General features: G+C 34.5%; 1 protein-coding gene across 4 annotated transcripts in view; it reads right to left on the reverse strand.

The window, feature by feature from the left end:
* The window catches only part of Dnajc2 (DnaJ heat shock protein family (Hsp40) member C2), a 28,346-nt gene that overhangs the window by 315 nt on the left and 9,186 nt on the right, over positions 1–18,845 (reverse strand). For 3 of the 4 annotated variants that reach the window (XM_047561059.1, XM_047561060.1, XM_047561061.1), the window contains 13 exons: positions 14,534–14,632; positions 13,351–13,492; positions 11,812–11,892; positions 10,864–10,929; positions 10,023–10,114; positions 9,816–9,937; positions 9,259–9,408; positions 6,111–6,199; positions 5,888–5,957; positions 4,060–4,244; positions 3,360–3,460; positions 3,140–3,247; positions 127–281 (listed from right to left, as the gene is read on the reverse strand). In XM_047561059.1, coding sequence (XP_047417015.1) covers positions 127–281; positions 3,140–3,247; positions 3,360–3,460; positions 4,060–4,244; positions 5,888–5,957; positions 6,111–6,199; positions 9,259–9,408; positions 9,816–9,937; positions 10,023–10,114; positions 10,864–10,929; positions 11,812–11,892; positions 13,351–13,492; positions 14,534–14,632 — 1,460 coding nt within the window. Of the gene's footprint in view, positions 1–126; positions 282–3,139; positions 3,248–3,359; positions 3,461–4,059; positions 4,245–5,887; positions 5,958–6,110; positions 6,200–9,258; positions 9,409–9,815; positions 9,938–10,022; positions 10,115–10,863; positions 10,930–11,811; positions 11,893–13,350; positions 13,493–14,533; positions 14,633–16,873; positions 17,020–18,845 lie in introns of those variants that run through there. The other variant, XM_047561062.1, reaches the window with a different exon arrangement.

The raw sequence follows: 18,845 nt of genomic DNA on the forward strand, positions 1-18,845 counted from the left end.
GGCCCATAAGTATGGACACTGAAATAAACACAATAATCCATATTATTATCCATTTACTAAAATGGTAGCTATATTACAAGTTATAATATAAATTATAATGGAATCTATAAACTCAAACTTTACTACCTTATATCGTTTCATGCAGTCCTTCTTTGTTCTGCCAGGAACTGCTTCTGCTATTTTTTCCCATCTTTCAGGTGTATTTACTGGGTATGTTTTCAAAGCTTGTTCCAAAAGCTTCTGTTCTTCTGTCGTCCAAGGGGTAAAATCTGTGCATGGACCTATTTAAGAAAAATTTTTATTTGGAAAATCTTAGCCTAATTGATAGAAAATTATCTTGGAATGCCTTCCTAGTAAGTCTTTTGGTGAACAGTAATCAAGTGCCCACTTGGGATATGAAATTTTGAGAAAACTTCTAGAGATGAGATATATATAAATGAACACCTCTAGTGTTAGAACAATTTCTTACATTTCTAGAAAATTAAACATCTCAAGGGCCTTTAAAACATGGTATAGTAGGAAATATCTACCTTTTTGATGGTCTCTTAAAATCTATTATACTTACCTACACCTCATTTTTTAAGCTAGATTTAAAAATTACAGTATTCTTGGGCTCAAAAATACAACTAAGACATTTAAGATTTGTTTATTCCTTATAGGAAAGGTTACACAATATTTTCTTGGATAGGCTCCTGGAAAACACTGTCATTTACACTGGAGGAAATGAGCCCATCAAAATTAAGTCAAGTGCCCAAGGTTTCAGTGCTGTAGAGACAAGCTGAGATTAGTTTTCACCACATTTGCTAAAATCTTGTGGAGTGGAATGCTAAACACCTTTAGCATTCAACTCAATGCAGCTCTTCAACTCAATTTTTTATTGTTGACAAACCATTTAATGCATGTGGTCAGAGACACATTTCTTAAGGATATTAAGTTTTAGCCCACTTCTGTATGTGAAATGAGAATGTTAAAATGATGAAAAGCTAATTTGGTTATTCTAAATTATAATGGACTACTGGCAATCTAGTTGCTTCAGATCATGCAGTAAAAACAGAGTAGCACCTATATACTATCCATAATCAGACCACTATTTGAAATTATATTCTGTGAGAAGACTGGGTACAATATTAAGCTTAAAAATCAAAGTTATTTCTCAATTAAAAAAGAAAAAATGACACCTACTCAAAACAAGGCAGAGAACATATCCGTATTTGAAGGAGATTAGCAGCATTTTCTGAGGGTAGCTTTTAAATTCCAGGAAGCCTTTAGCTGGATTTCTTTTTATTGGTCTAAAGCCCACCTTAATACACATTTACTTCATTTCCTCGCAGAAAAAAGATGGAAGTAACATGCAATTATTTTCTGAAGTTCTCTAGTTACTTAATACCCAAATAAAGTAAAACAGTGTTATAAAATTCCTATTAGAAATCACTTTTCAAAAAATGCTGCCAGAGCTGGGGATGTAGCTCAATGGTAGAATGTGAGCCTAGCATGCACAAGGCTCTGGGTTTGATGACTAGCACTTAAAAAAAAAAAAAAGTGCTGGCTTATTTAACTGGAAAGGAAGTAGCTTTCCTATTATATCCATGAAAGAGATAAAGAAGTCACACCCAGGTAGCAACACTGCCAGTCATCTTGCCCTCACAGGGTCACTCACCTCTCCTCACAGAAAGAAGACTGGATGTGGGTACAAACATCAGTGTCTCTCTCCAACATGGAAACAAGTTCCATAAGGAAGGGTTGGGAATAGTGTGCTAGTATCTGAAAAATGGTATCTTGTGGAGGAGATAAAGGAGAAGAATAAACTCCTTCAAAAGTGCCCTCCAAAGGGGTGTTCTGAAACTTCCCCTTGTTACTTATCTTCATTAAAAGCCAAAATAATACCTAGCTCAGATGACTCATCCTAGATTTTTATAAGGACAGAATGATTCCCCTTCCTTTATAGAACATTCTGAGTCTCCTCTATTTTCAAACTGTATTTGAGGATGATTGCCAGTCTAAGAATACAGGAAAAACTGGGAGTGTTTGAAGACAGGGACAACTTATGTACAATGAAGTCCATTACTTAATCGAAAAAACATTTGGATGACACAGAAAGCATATCCAAGATTAGTTTAAGGAAAGAAAGGACTGGGGACTCAATTGCATAAAGAGAAACAAGTTTTTCAAATGTTTTTGTCACAGTTAAAAAATAACTTTGAGCCAGGCATGGTGGCACATGTCTGTAATCCCAGCAGCTTGGGAGGCTGAAGCAGGAGGATTGCAAGTTCAAATCCAGCCTCAGCAATAGTGAGGTGCTAAGCAACTCTGAGACTCTGTCTCTAAATAAAAAACACGAAATAGGGCTGGGAATGTGGCTCAGTGGTCAAGTGTTCCTGAGTTCAATCCCTAAAACAAATTTGTATCATATCCTCTAAGAGATACACACACATATACACAATTTCACATGTAAAACCTGTGTTTGTAGGTGTAACACTTGCTGATATTTTGTATTCACAACCCACTGTGACTATTATGGGTCATGATTTGTAGTTTGAAAAACACTGGTCCAGGATAATCAAATTAGGAAGAATACCCAAAACAGTAACAGCATTCTAACGATTTTTAACTTCTTGTTTTGAAATACTTTCTGGAAAGCAGGAAATTCTTGTTAATTCTACCTAGATTCTCTAAATGTAAACGTTTTTGCCATATTTGCTTATTTTCTTTATGTGTGGAAATGTATTCTGAACCATTTTAGACTATACTGTAAACACGAACACCTTTCCTAAATAATTTGATACATTTTCATAAAAACGGGCATTTTCTTCATAATAGCTGTACATGTTTCAAAATCAGGAAATCAACCTTGATGAAATGCTATTATTTCTTCAACCGCTCCCATAATATCTAATAGTCATTTGTAGTATCTGCTGAACGAGGATAGCCCCTCTGGGTGGCACCTAAATTGAAGAACTGCACATCTCAACTATTAATGGTCAGCAGAAGTAAATAATGCAACTGTCCTAAAAATGCTGGCTTTACATTTTCCTGTTGAACATTTTATTTTCCAGTCATTCTGAACACAGACCCCAGGTCTTGTATATCCTTAAATAGCCTGGAAACAGCTAGCATTTTCTACTTCTAGAAAAAAACTTACCTTCAAATCGTTCTGAAGGTGTTGCATTATCTGCTTGAGGTACCACTCCATGTTCTTTCTTAAATTTATCAAAAGCTTTTTTGTTTATGTCATCTTTTTGATGAGGGTCTGAGGAATGAAAAAATGTTATAACATTAATAGACCATATCATTTAGTTTTTAATTAAATTGCAAAAATTTACCTTAAAACCATGTATCCAAGGTACCAAACTGTAACTCACCAAGTTTCTGGAGACTCTTTGCTTTACCAATAACATCTTTGGCAGTTCTTTTCATGCCAGAAGAGGAATGTATGTTCATATAATTAGCAATAACTTCCCATCTACAACAACAGAGGTAAGAGTTTAACAATATTAAGGAAAAAAACAGATACCATTAGGTTTTTATTGCTATACACTGGTGGTCTAATTATGCCATTATTCTACATTACTATTGCTTGGAGTATATAGTTCTTGTTTTTCATATGTTGAAATCAACTATCCATAATCTTAGTTTTAAGTATGCATAAAACCTTATGATTCTGTGTACAGATCAACAAAAATAAAATAACACATTTATGTATACTTGCCAATTTAACACATACTTTAATAAAAGGAGAGATCACTATGAAAATAGAGCCTGAGTTTCCATTTCCACATAACAAGAGAGGCTAAATCTCTAACGCTTCTTTGAGTCTCAACCTAGAACTCAAAAGTTAGCTCTGGTTTATGGAGGGAAGCAACAAACTGATGAAGCATCTTGCTGTATGTATGTGCTGGTATAATGGATAAGACTAATAGGTTTAAAAATGCATTATGGAACAGAATTTAGTGGAAATCAAGTTTTAACAGACTCAGGCTTATTCTACAAATTAATGCTATATATAATCACTGCTCCTATTTGGATTTATGTGTTGAAGAAAAGTTTCTTGAAAACCAGTACCTTGAATTTGTCCCAGCAGGGAAGAGATTCACAGCTTTAATTAGCAATTGCAGATCATCTTCTGACCAATTTTTACTGCTACTTCCACCTCCACCAGTTGATTTCTCTGCATTCTTCGACGCTTGTCGCATACGAGCCTCAGCTTCCTCTTTTTCTTTTCTAATTTGTTCATTTATTTCTTCTATCTACACAAATATTGTATGTAAATCAGGAACTTAAAACATCCTGCTACTCTATACACCCTTTCTGGCTGGGGTTTTGTGGTCCTTAACTCTCAATGTTAGTCTCAATTCTCACAGTCATCCTCATTTTGACACTACATACTTCTCCCAAGCCAACCCCCAAAGTGGTATCAGCTTTTCATTCTGGCTTCCAGGTTACACAGGTATGCTTAAGAATAGCCACCCAAAGCCTGACCTGCCCAACACTCATGTCATGAGATTTCTATATGCTTTAGACATATTGTCAAGTTGCTAATCACTGGGTTATCACACACAGGGCCAAGCTGTACCTCTCTTTAAGCTCCTATTTACTCTTAGCAAATAATATCATTTATTTGTTACAAAAAGATAAACATGCAGAAATTTGCCCTCTGTTTAATCTTCAAGTTCTATCCTTCGTTCCTTCTAGTCTACCTTCAAATGTGCACCAGGAAACCTTTACTTGGACCTTGAGATTCCTGTCAGCGGCTGTCATGGAATCATGTTTAACTCAGTTCCCTCGTTCAATTCCTTAGAACCAGTTATGAAGTCCCTGATTCTAATTTTGAAAGGCTTTCCCCATTTCCCATCATTCATAGTCCAGATCTTTAGGAATATAATTAAAACTAGTTACTTAATATCTACCTGATGCATCCTACCCACCAATGCCAAATAATCAGTATCATTTTGGACCTTCTGCTATTCAAAGATCCTGCAATAACAGAAACTGGTCACAATAATATTAAACACCTGCTTAATTTGGCTCTACTTTTCCTAATCAACCTCATTTTTCACTCCTCCTCCCCGTAACTTTCTACTCTTTTACAACTTTACAATTCATGCTGTTTCTCAACCTTCATTTTAACACTGTCCTTCCTCCAAGGCTGGTTCAAACCTTTCACTGACTATTCAGATGTGGACTTTCCCTTACTATCTGACATTTAGCACAGATCCTCCATCTTTTGATCCTCAAGCCTTTTTTTTCAGCATAACTTTCTGAATTCCTTTGTGGAAGCAACAGCTTTAGGTGTTTCTCCAAGAATGCCTAGGCATAAGTTTTATATATAGTAAACCAATACTTGTTGAACTGAATTTAACTTCTAGGCCTGATTCTTCAATGTAAAATCAAAAGTACACTAAACAAACAAAAATCTCTTTTAGTTCTAGATGTAATCCTAAGAAAATATTCAGGGATAATTAAAAACCGGTGATTAAGGAGTTAGACGTGGTGACACAAGACCTGTATTTCCAGCTATTCAGAAGGCTGAGGCAGGAGGATTACAAGTTTGAGAAAACTCAGTGAGACCCTGTCTCCAAATTAAAAAAAAAAAAGAATTGGGAACATAGCTCAGTGGTAAAGTGTCCTGGGTTCGATCCCTAGTACCAAAAACAAAACAAACTAGTGAATAATGTGCTAGATAACATAAATGTAATGTTATACATGGTGAAAAACATACACATTAAATCCAACTTAAATCAGCAACAGCACTTTATATAAACAAAACAAAGTGGGAGACAAGAGAAATCAGATATTCTTTGCCCTTAGTAACCTACATATTAGGTGAAGAAGAGTGAGATAAAATAATTAAATGCTAAATATAAGCAGCAATGACACATTCTTCCATTACCTGTTTTTCCAGAGCAGCCTTTCCTACTTCTTTTGTAGATGATGTGAGTGTTTCATTCAAGCACTGTAAGCTAAAGAAAAAAGGGATGAGGGCTTGCCGGTGTAGCTCAGTGATAGAACATGCAATGCATGAAGCTGTAGGTTCAATTCCCCAGCACCACACAAAAAAGAAACTTTATCTTAAGGCCCCAAAAAGACTACAACAAGCCATTCTATACATATACCTTGCTAGTTCAAGACGATCACAAAGTTTTTCCACTTCTTCCATCATTTTAACCCGTTCTGCCTCATTGTCTGAAAAGTGATTCCAGGTCTAAAAGCACAAACACAAACATTTTATATCTACTGATAAACTATATATCCAAATATATCAATATGATAAGCATAAGCTGCTTAGGAGGTTCTTCACATGAATGTAAACAATGTCCTTGGGCCCGTTACTAACTATATTCCCAGCATATGGCCCAGTGTTCTCCATCATCACCTTCCAATATTATACCAAGTGTAGGCAGGGGTGTAAAACAGAAAAGGAGATGGTGAATAATACCCTCTGGATGTTAAAACATTAGAACTGGTCTTCAAAGAACCATTTAAAGTTCAAGCAATTTGTAGGCTGACTCAAATTAAAATTTTTCTTTCAGCTGCCTGTTGTAATGCATACTTAACTGGAAAATCTACTGGAAATGTGAAATTAAAGAAACATTATAACATATCCTGCTAAGGGACAGGAGGTATTATAAAAAAATCTGATTAAATATTAAGCTAAGAATTGAACAGCATGATGTAACTGGATTACAGGAAGTAACTGGAAAATACTTCTCGTGTTTAAGTTGCTACTGACATATCTCCTATTCCTTACTTCTTGCCTTCATCCATGTGATTTGGCTCTCACCAAAGTCTCAATGCTTCTTTTACTGCTGATACTTCCCAAAGATTCCAAACGCACTCATGATTTTCCTTCTAGCTATCTGGTTACTTTTCAAGTTTCCCTTCCTTTATAAAAGTACCTTAAGCACTGGTGTTCACTGGAGTCCATTCTCCACTCTCCTTACTCTATATTCTCTCCCAGGGTGATATAATCTGCCTGCATGGTTTCCAGTGCCACAAGATGTGCATGAGTCTGTGATGATCCTGCTCTTGAACTCTAGCATGATCTGTATGCCCAGGGTCCCTCCATTTGAGTGTCCCAATAGGTTCAGTGTGCCCTAAATTGGACTCATCATTTTCCCCCAAGTCTTTCCCTCCTCTGTTTTCTATTTCAATTGATGCTATCACCATTCATCCAGTATTCCATGTTAGAAACCAAGGCATCTATAAACTTTATACCTTCCATGTTACCTCCAACACACAATCAGTTCCAATAGTCAGTAGCCTATTAATACTTCTTAAATATCTCTTCATTTCATTAACCTTTTCCCATTCCCACCATTTCTACCTTATTGCAAGCCAGACCAATTGGAATGTGCAAAAAAACTCCTGATTAGTCTCTGTGCCTCTCGTCTTCTCTGAGTGCTCTAACCAAAGCCAACTCAGAATCACATTAGACTCTTTAGCAAGACATATAAAGCCCTTCAAACCTTCTCCTCCTACAAGTTCAGGTGCTTCTTACTCACTAAACCTCATTATCTTGCATGTCTGTATTCTTTCAATATTCCTCCATCTCTCTTATCTGGTGTACACACTGCTTTGCCTGGCTAAATGCTACTAGTAGGAAAGGCTTCCTTGACTACCTTTTTGGTATCTTTTCACCCTAGTGCTCATGCTCATCTTCAAGTATCTGAATGGCTTGTTTGTCATTATCTATTACAAGGAACCAGTGGATTCCTTGAAGGCAAGGACTGTGTCATGATTATACCCACACTAATTATAACCGCTTGGTACATGGTAAGTGTTCATCAGATACTTGATGACTGAATAAATTAACTTATGCTGGGAAGGAGTAATAAAACAAAGTTACTAAATATCAGAACTTTTACCCTCACTTATGTATAATCTCTAAGAACTATTCAAACTTTCTACTTCCTACCTGGTCTTTTCAAGGTTTTCATCAAGTTCTCATCATATTGCTGAATGTGCCAAGTACATGCGAATCATTTCATTCAACATTCACAACTCTATTATCTCAGTGACAGTATAGGTGAGGAAAGTGAGGCACTAAGGTGTTTAGGTAACCTCCAGGTGGTCCCACATATAGTAAGTGGTAGGTAGAGAATGACTTCAAAAACAGACAGCCTGCCCTGAGTCCATGTTCTTTACCACTTTGATACACTGCATGCTCCTGAAAACAATCTTCCACCCAGGGGAAATGTGAAGAGAATACTTTATTTTTTCCATTTAGATTTTCCTAGTTTACCAAAATGCCCAAAGAGACAACCAGTACTTGTTTTTTTATTAACTCTCTTTCAAAGTTTATTCATGGCGCTGGGTAATTTCAATTGTTATTAACTGAAAATTTAAGATAGCATATTTTATATTATACATGCTAGTGTCTAGAGCTTTCTGGACAGTCATGTGAAGATTACATGATTTTTTTCTACACATATTAAGCATTAACATATTTCTTAAATTTAACTACAATGGTACAGTATATAATATTCTCTTATAGCTATCTCTATTATAGCTTGGAATTTCACAAATATACTCATTTGATGCAGTTTAATAAGGTGCAATATTGCTCTCTGAATTTGCCAATTTTAAAAATGTAAGAACATCTCTTACACAAAATTATGTTACAAAATTGTTTTTTTTTGTCAATACTTTTAATGAAAATTGTATTTGAATGAAAACTACCAGTACTCACCCAAATGATATCCCTTTGTTTAGATAAAAATGAAAGTGTAACTTCTAATGGAACTTTTTCTAAGATAAAAATTAACTTTATCCATTAGGAAGCAATGAACAATCAAATTGTTGCATTCTCAGAAAATAATATAGTTTCTCCAACAAACATGGCCACAGGGGAAGGAGAAGTGATGGTAGGTGGGTTGTTACATAATTAGAGATTCTTAAGAAAAACAATTAGAAGCTACAGTAACTAAAGGCTTCATACTGACCTTATTTAAATCCTAATTTGTTTAAATCAACTATTAAAAAATTGATAAAATCAGAGGGATTTTCTGAATTTAGAAGAGGAATTGGAATATTAAATAACTTTTTGGTTTCATAACTGCATGACATTAAAACACTATTCTGGATTGTATACTGAAATATTTGCACACAGAATTATAAAAAATTAATCTAAAAACAAATTTACATTTAAAGATAAAATGAGGACATCTGTTTATATTTGCATAGTATAAGAAAAGAAATAATCTTTAAGCTTAATCAGCCACCGAGTTTACTGGTGACTGGTGTCTGTTCAGTCAGACATACCTTGCATGAGTTTCGAAGTTTTTGCCTCTCCTTTTTAATGGCTTTTTTCTGGATATCTTTTTCCTTCTTTGCCAATAATGCTTGCTGTCTAACTTCCTCCTCTTCTTTCTCCTTAGCCAACCGAGCAGCTTCTAATTCAGCTTGTCTTTGCTTTAAAAACAGGGAGCAAAATCATTTTGATAAGAAAATTATAATTTCAAAATGCTCTATAATATGATTTAAAAATTCAATCTTTTAATTAGTTGCAAAAAAGGGGGCTCGTCAACTTATTGAAAACTGAAGGCTGAACTAGAAGGGACAACAAGCTACTCAAGTTCTATAAGCATTTATCAGGAAAAAAAAGACATATTAGCAATAAGCATAGTAGAAAGGAATTTATATGATATTGTGTTTTTGTTGAATAACAATTTGCTATTAAGGAAGATCTAACTTATCAATTTTACCAGCTTGTCAAGATTCATTTATAGTAGTACCCAATTTCCTGCTCCCAGATTATTTTAACTGATTTTAAATGATTAACAACATTTAAAGTCCAACATAATCAAACGTCGCCTTACTTTTTCTTTAGCTTCTTGTTCCTTCCGTTTTGCTTCTGCTTTTGCTTTCTTTTCTGCTTCTTTCTTGGCTTTTTCTTCTTCTTTAAATTTTTTTATCCTTGGATCACAGCTATAAGCATTGTCTACCCAAAAATATCAGTTAATCTTTTAAATGCTAACATTTAAATAACTTTAAACACCAATTATAAAAACATTAATTATACTTACCAACTAATGTTCTTATTCTGTTCATTTCTTCTTTTTTTCTTTGTGCCCGTGTTGCTCTGTTCTGTTTCTCAATCCACCTTCTCTCATCACGACTATATAACAGAAAACATTGGAAGCAAATTAATGTTTATAAAGATATGACTGGAAACGGTAATATTTTATAAATATATAGGCAAATAATGTCTTACAAGGTTAAAAATGCTGTATCACTACTAACATTAGAGTGTGCTTCTGTTTATTGATTTTGGTTAGTTTTCCTCGACATGCATGTCAAAGAATTTCCCTCCATACTCAGGGGAAAAGTAAAATAAAACCCAGGTTAAGCAACCAAAAGAAAAATTTGCTGAGCTAAGCTATCTTGACAATTTTTGGACAAGGAGAGTAATTAGGGAACCCAGAGGAGCTTTACCACACAGTGAGCTACATCCCCAGCTCTTTTTAAATTTTTAATTATGAGAAAGGGTCTCACTAAGTTGCTTAGGACCTCTATAAGTTGCTGACGTTGGCCTTGAACTTGTGATCCTCCTGCCTCAGCCTCCTGAGCTGTGATTATAGGGTGTGCTGCCCTCTTGGTAAGCCTAACCAGTTACTGATTTGACCCCATCTACTTTAATTTGTATGGAGGAATTTCAAAATACTGTGTCAGAGAAAATAATGGCTGGGGAATGTAGCTCAGTGGTAACACACATGTGCAGCATGCACGAGGCCCTTCTTTCAATTTCCAGCACCAAAACTAAAACACACACACACACACATGCGTAAATATGGCTTATTTTTATATCATCACAAGTACCAAAGAACCAAAGAAATGTGTTCCTTTATTAATGATTTGCATACCTACCATTCTGCTTTTTCTTTTTCTTCTTCATCTAAATATGAAAATTCTCTCCAAGAATCAAAATTATACCTAATGTAGACAGAAAAAAATTAAGGCAGAATAAAAACATTCCTTTTAAAATTAAGTTAGATACATACAATTTTAAAAAACAATAATGGCAAGTAGATAATAAAACAATAATGGCAAGTTAGTCTGAATGGCTTCTTCCCTCCCTTTTGGTATTAAACCAATACTATGCTCAAGTCCTCAATGTCATCATCTCGTTAGGTGACACGGCATTTGGTATGAAAATTTTAAATACATTCATTACCCTTAAGTCAAAAATCACACCTTACTGTCCTCTTCTCTTTCTTAGGTTTGTTTCTCTCTTGCCTAGGACTTGTTAAAGTTTCCCCTGCCTTTTCACTTTCACTTTCTGTTAAGTTTTAAAGTAACTCCAGTAATGGTTAATTTATTGTACAGACAACTGGCCACTAAATCTTACAAGATTTTTTCCCACAGTGATTTTATGTTCCATATTTATTAGATATTTAATAAGAAAACATAATAGTAATAAAATGTGCTAAATATTGTGTTTATTGAAAATCAGTCACTTAAAAAGCAATGTCTTCCTCAAATACACAAGCACTTTTAATGGGAAGACAGCTAAGTGAAAATGTATTAATTTTCATTGAATTCAAATGATTACTCAGTATTTTAATTTTTATCTGCTACAGTGCACTTATAATCTATACCTAATTAATTGAAAACAAGCTAAATAAAACAGTCATAAAAGCCTCAATATCACAGAGAAGATATAGAACATTATATGAAATCTTTATTCATTTTAGAACAGTGCTTTTGTTCAGTAAAGGTTCCATGATTCACCTATCCCTCAATGAATTTATAAAGCATCAAGTATTTATTGAAAATGTAAAAAAAAATGACAGCATCATAGAAGCATTCACTTACCAGAAAGAATAAAATGCATCTACATCTTCAAATGATGAATTCATATCGCCGAGTTTAGGGACATTTTTTTTATTTGACCACCTGATATATTAAAAGAAAAATTCAACTAAAAAATTATGCACAAAAGTTCTACCTCCAGCCTAATTTATTAAAAACAACAACTGCCTTTACCAATCCCCTCTAACCTCCCTCCCCAATAACCTCTGCAATTAAAGATGAAGCTGGAAGGTCAACAGTCATGTGACAAACAACAAAGGAGTGAAGAAAGTGAGGGCAAGAGTGGAGTGGAAGGTGGCAAGAAACAATGGAATAACCTTCAAGTTATCTTCAGTTCCAAAAAATACAATGATTTTGTTGTGCTGGTGACTGCATCTAGGGCCTTGCATGCATCACTGAGCTACACTCCCAGCCCCAAAATACAATGATGTGGTAGCTGTCAGGCAGTTTAGAAAAAAAATGGCAACTAGTCTTTTTCCCCAAGCTCACTTACTCCTGCTATAAAAGGCAGCACAGAAGCCACATTAATGTAAGGCCTGGCCTTTAAAATAAATTTAATATTTACGGAAAGAATTTTTATCCCTCACCGACTCTGCTTTAGAGCTAGACTTCTAGGCTTGGCATTTCAACCATCACCTCTGAAAAGGACCCTAAGACTGCTATTGACCCATGTTTTCTACTTTGTTAAATCACTACACACAAAAATACTATATCCTAGCCAGGTATGGTGGGGCACATGCCTGTAATCCCAGCTCAGAGGGAGTTCACAAGTTGGAGGCCAGCCTGGGCAACTTAGTGAATATGAAAAATAAAAAAGGGGCCTGGGGTTGTGGCTCAGAGGTAGTATGCTCACCTAGCATGTGTGAGGCCCTTGGTTCGATCCTTAGCACCACATAAAAATACAATAAAGGTATTGTGTCCACCTACATCTAAAAAAAGTATATATATATACATATATATATACACACACACACACACACACACATATATATGTAACGTACTATCACCTAACTATCAACGTCACATTATATAATGCCAGATACAGTTTTCTGCCAAAGGAAATTTAAAAGAAAAATATCCCATAGATCATAAGAGGAGTTTCTCTAAGGGAAGGCAGAATTTTGTTCAGAGACAAAATAAATAAGTTTACCAGAGGGCTCAATAAAGGAAGAGGAGGACAAGCCTGTGGAAATAATTTTATAAATAAAACTAATAAGCCAGGCATAGTGGCGCATGCCTGTAATCCGAGCAACTCAGGAGGCAGGAGGATCACAAGTTCAAAGCGAGTCTTAGCAACTTATCCAGGCACTTAGCAACTCACTGAGACTGTCTCTAAATAAAATACAAAAAAGGCTGGGGATGTGGCCCAGTGGTTAAGCACCCTTGGGTTTAATCTCCAGTACCCCCCGACCCCGACAAAAAAAACCCCACCAATTAAAAAACAACCTAGTATCAGGGCAAAACAGCAGAAAATCTGGAAGACTACACAAAGCAAGCTAAGAGAGGCTTTTATGATTAAAAGGGGAAATGATTTAAACTCACCTGGAATTCCTTTCAAATACTGGGGAAAACACTTCAAAGAAATTATCCTTTGCTTCACTTTTAGAAGGAACTGAGTTATCAAAAGTAGGATCTACACTGTTAAATGCTCGTCTTTTCACTGGATCAGATAACATTTCATAAGCTGAGGGGAAAAAAAAACAAGATATAGCACTATAAATTTACCCATTTTTTTCCCCTAAGAAAACAAATATCCCATTCCTTTAAAAAAGTGATTAATTTTCATATTTAAAATTTTGGGGGGGGGGTGGAGAGGATTTAATTTAGGTAACACCAGCTCTAGCACTACTAGATATAACTGGACTTAACTCCTTCAAGTACTTCTGATAAGCAAGTGACAAAAAAAAATTTAAATAGTAACTGCTCAAGAATAGATGATGACCCTGGAGGAAAAGAAACAGTTAGGAAATTAACTATTAGATCCCAAGGCTGTAAAAGATGGAAGGTTCTTAGGCTTCTACAGTAATATGTAATAGTTATGTAATAGAAGTGGATTAAGATGAGGAATTTTTAAAGTGCATATATAATTATTTAACCAGTATCATCAAAATGTAAAATCACATTTAGGAAACATTTAGAAATGGTGGTTACTATTTTAACTTGCTTAATGAGCATATGGCTATGTAAACAGCAATAAATAATTATGGTAATTATATGATTAACGTATTTTTTTTTTTCCCCTAGTGCTGGGGATGGAACCCAGGGCTTTCTCACACATTCTAGACAAGTGTTCTGCTATGGAGCTTACTTCCAGTTCCCAATTTAAATTAGCAAAAGATGTAAAGGACAATTTCCTCTCACAAGAAACTAACATGGCAAAAGACTTAGTAGTCTCATCATTAAATATAATGCTTATATGAATCAACTACAGAATACACTTCTGGTAAGAGTCACCTGAGGATCCCTTAAATTGCAGATTCTAATCAGTAGGTTGCAGGGCCTGAGAAGCTGCATTTCTAAATAAGCTGCCAGGTGTTAATACTGCTGGCTAGGAGAACCTCATTTTGTTTAGGGAGGCTCTGTGAAAATAAAAATAACCTCATATAATTAAAAATGTTTTAAAATATCATGGAATAGTAAATGAACTACATAACACATAGGAAACCCAACGGTAGCCTTTATTAAATAAAATTTTTAGAAATTCCTGACTAAAATATTTTCTTACCTTTAGTTATACAAGTGAAGTAATCATTGTCTCCTTCTTTTATTGGTTCACCTGCTGCTTTCCGTTTGTCTGGGTGATGTTTTAAGACCATTGCTTTATCTACAAAATGAGTCAGATTTGTCACTTCAGGCATCAAAACTAAAAATAAGGATGAGCTAAATACAGACCATCTCCAAACTGCAATGCTAATTTTAAAATCTTTTCTTCCAAGGTGCAATGTGTACTTATTAAGTATGGAAATTACAGAGCAAGTGAAAGAATTATTTTGAGAAATCAGCCAAAGGTGCTAGCACCCAAAGACAAATACATAATATCCTTGTGTATTTATTCATAGGCATTGTTTTCCCTTAAGCACATGCTTTAAAGAATTTAGGTGTGCTGAGGGGTGTAGTTCAGTGGTAGAGCACTTGTTAATTTATTAACAAGGCCCTGGGTTGAATCCCCAGCACTGCTTTAAAAAAAAAAAAAAAAAAGGTGTGAGGATACTGTATATACAAATTTATATTGTTTTTGTTTTTAAGTTAACATTATATCAATTTCCTTTTTCCATTTTTTTGGTCAACTCTTCAAATTTTCTTTTTAGTGACGGTTCAGGACATTATTTCAAGTAGAATTGTCATAAGATAAGCATTTCTCTACGGCTGGAAATTTGGATTGTTTGCAATGTTTCACTATTATAAATTATTTCAACCTGAATCATTTTGAATATTAGTACTTTCCCATGTTTAGGACTCTCTTTCTGAAGACAAATTTATATAGAAGTGGAATTAGTGAATAAAAATGTAGGAACAAGTTCCATTACAAAGTTAGAGTATTTCATTTTCTTACGTGAATATCTTTTTCACCACAATCTCAACTAGCACAAGGTCTAAAAAAACATCGATATAAAATACTACTATGAAATAAAATTATTACTGGTGCTTAAAGTTTTTTGTTTCTACCTTTCATCTATCTATAGAGAGAGGAGGGGTTATCTGTTTTGTGTCACTTTACAATAAAATATTAGCTATTGATAGTTATTGAGCATTTGTATGAGCCAGGCCTATATATGTCAATAACTCTATGAGGAAAGCATTATTTGTTTCTTCAATTCACTGATGAGGAAAATGAGAGAAGTTAAGAAACCACAATTTTTGCAAACTAAGTTCTGGCCAAGTCAGGCTCTGATTCAAGCAGTCCCTGACTCCTTGCCCTGTGTGCATGCTCCAACTCTTTATACTTGATGTTTGTTGCTAATGTTTTTCCCCCAAAGTGTTGTTTATACACTTACTTTAAAAATTCATTTTTATTTATACAATTTCTTATCATATTCATGGATAGCTCCTTCCAGTATTTATAATTCTTCTAGTATCACAAATGTTTTCTATGCTGAGATTTAAGAAAACTGAATTCCTTAAATCTTCTCTGGAATTTAATACTTGAGGAGGTATTTAAACTTGTCATTTCTCAAAATTCTAATATAATCTAATAATACTTCCCTTTTCCACTGATTTGTAATGCCTCCTTTCCTTTATCACAGTAAATTTTATAAGGGCTTGTTCTAGTTACTCATTCTTGCCCCGGGGTTATCTTTAAAATGACTATAGCTATCTAATATATTTGATGGTAACTGCCAAAAACCATAGGTTTCTTCTACCTAAAAAAAAAAAAAAAAAAAAAAAATCTAATAGTTATCTCTTATTTAGTAATTTCTTTCACTGACCCAAACTCCCAAAATAGCATAAAAAGGTTAGATTCCCCAGAATCTAACAGAATAGTACTTAATTAACAGTAATAGTACTTATGCCATAAAGTTGTTTGCTAGTTGTAGGCCTTAAGTACTTATCAAAGGGAATTAACTACATTTCTTTTCAAAGTTCTAATCAAAAAGGAAATGTGTGTTCATGTACTTTCACTATTTTCTTAGAAAATCACAGACTTAATATTATCTAAACTATAAACAGATTTAGCTGTATTAATATATTTTCTAAGTTGATTCCTGAGAGAAAATCTACTTGTTCATAAGCTTTATTAATCTTTTAATGTACTGGTAAATTCAATTTGCTACACCTTTTTTGGGGGGTAGGGATGGGCAGTGTTACAAATAAGATTTGTCTGCAGTTTTTTTTTTTTTTTTTTTTGAGTTCCCTTTGCTAGGTTTTCACACTAGGCTTACATTAATTTCACAAAACGATTTGTTCCATGCTAGGTGTTTAGCTCACAGGCAAAGCACATACTTAGCACAAGTGAGGCCCTGGGTTCAATCCCCAGCACTGCAGGTTTAAAAACAAAAAAAAAACCCAAAATGAACTGTTCCAGTCAAGTCCTTGAACACATGAAATAATTCACCTGAAAAATTACCTGGGCCTAAAAATGGTTTTTAGAAGGTAATTCTTTGGTAACTTTAAAAATTTCTTCTTCAGTTTTTACTGAAATTTTCAAATTCACTGCATATAATAGTAGTTTCAATTAAAAGTATCTTCTATAAAGGTTTTCATCCTTTGTATAGTTCACTATTTTTTTTCTTCTTATAAAACCCATTTTGGAATATTGTTTTATCTCTTCTATTTCCTTCCTCCATCTTCCTTATTGTTCTTTTAAACAATGAAATTGAATCTCTACTTTATTTTTTCCCTGTTTTAAAAAAAAGTAACATAATAGGTTAAGGCAATGAGTTGCTATGGTACAATTCTAGTTGCCATTCCTTTAACTTTTGATAGGCGACAATCTTACTTTTGCATCTATAAATACAATTTTTATTTCCCTAGGCCCCAAAGTATTTTTAACTTCCCAAGTGATTGTTTCTTTGGTGTGTTTCACATCTACTTCATCCAGTTGAGATAAAATTTAGAGGAATAAATTTCAAGACTAAAATGTTCAGATATTAAGTAGTCAATTTAACGAGTTAACAACTGTATACAGCCACGCAACCTCAGTAACACCCAAAAGAAATGTAGGCCATTTCCATTATCCAGACTTCCCTTGTATCCTTTCCCAGGTGACTCCCCATCCTCTACCAACTAGGGCAACCACTTATTGATCTGTCACCACAGATTACTTTTGTATGTTCTTGATCTTCATATAAATGAAACCTATAGTATGCTATTGTGTCTGACTTCTTTAGCTCAACATCATGTTTTGAAATTCTTGAGTATATTAGTAATTTGTTCTTTTTTACTGCTGAGTAGGATTCTATGTACTAAAATACTGCAGTTTGCTTATTCATTTTCCTGTAAGTGAACACTAAAGTGATTTCCTATTTATGAACAAGTGCTGGTATAATCATGCTGGTATAAACATTTCTGTGGAAATTTTAAAATCATTTTTACATAATCTGCAAAGGTTCAGAAGTGTTGACAAAAACATCTGTTTTCCTGAGGTCCAAGATCTTCCTTCCTTCTAGTTAGATATAGCAGTCATTTCTCTACTAACACTGGAGAAGAGGCATTTTTAAATTTTAGCTGGTTCAAGCAGATATTTATTAAATGTTATTAGGTAGTTCAAGAATTTTCATGAGAACCAAACTATCAAGTTTGGAAGCGCATGATTCCATTTTTACTGGACAGTTCAAAAACACTATGATCCCACCACTGATGGGCACAATCACTGTGCCCTGTAACTGCTGATACTGAGCACAAGCTATGACCCCTGCCATGTAGCCCATAAAAGCCTTAAGTTTCACTGTGCAGAGCTCTTCTCCACTTGCCAGCAAATGGATTTTCTGCAGCATGGCCTAACTGACTGCTGTTCTCCTTCGAATCTGAAGTTTGTGCTAATTAGTGAAACCTGTGTCACTTGTCTATACATTCTCAATCTCAAGACATAAATATTTTTAAAACTCTGGAAAGTTTTCTGATTTGCAGTTGTTTCTGATTTCTTCTTCAGGGAAATCTTGCATTTCTTTATTCTTTTCATTGGAACCTTGGAAATATTCCTCAAGGTTATCTTTGGCTTTATTGTGTTTTCTAATTGTTCATCAGCCTTTGTAATTTCATATTCTGCTCCCATATTTTTAGTTTTCACACAGCCTCTACTTATTTCTCCCTAGTCTTCCTCTGCAATGCTAACCTCATCCTAATACAGTGTCTTCATATTTCATTGACAACATGCAGTAGATACTTTAGTTTTCTTTTGAACATCAAGATAAAGTCTGAAAGATATAACTCACTTTTTTGTAGAGAAGAGGATCAAGTTTGTCTCCTGTTAGGCTGCACTATTTTTTCCTACACGGATTTTTTTTTTGCCTAATCACATTTAGGCACCCATGTGTATTAGAAGGTTCTTATCACTCTACTTATAAACTGTCCCTGGGAGTGACATAAGATGTTACCCA

The sequence above is a fragment of the Sciurus carolinensis genome, chromosome 8 (assembly GCF_902686445.1).
Source record: "Sciurus carolinensis chromosome 8, mSciCar1.2, whole genome shotgun sequence".
Lineage (NCBI taxonomy): Eukaryota > Metazoa > Chordata > Mammalia > Rodentia > Sciuridae > Sciurus > Sciurus carolinensis.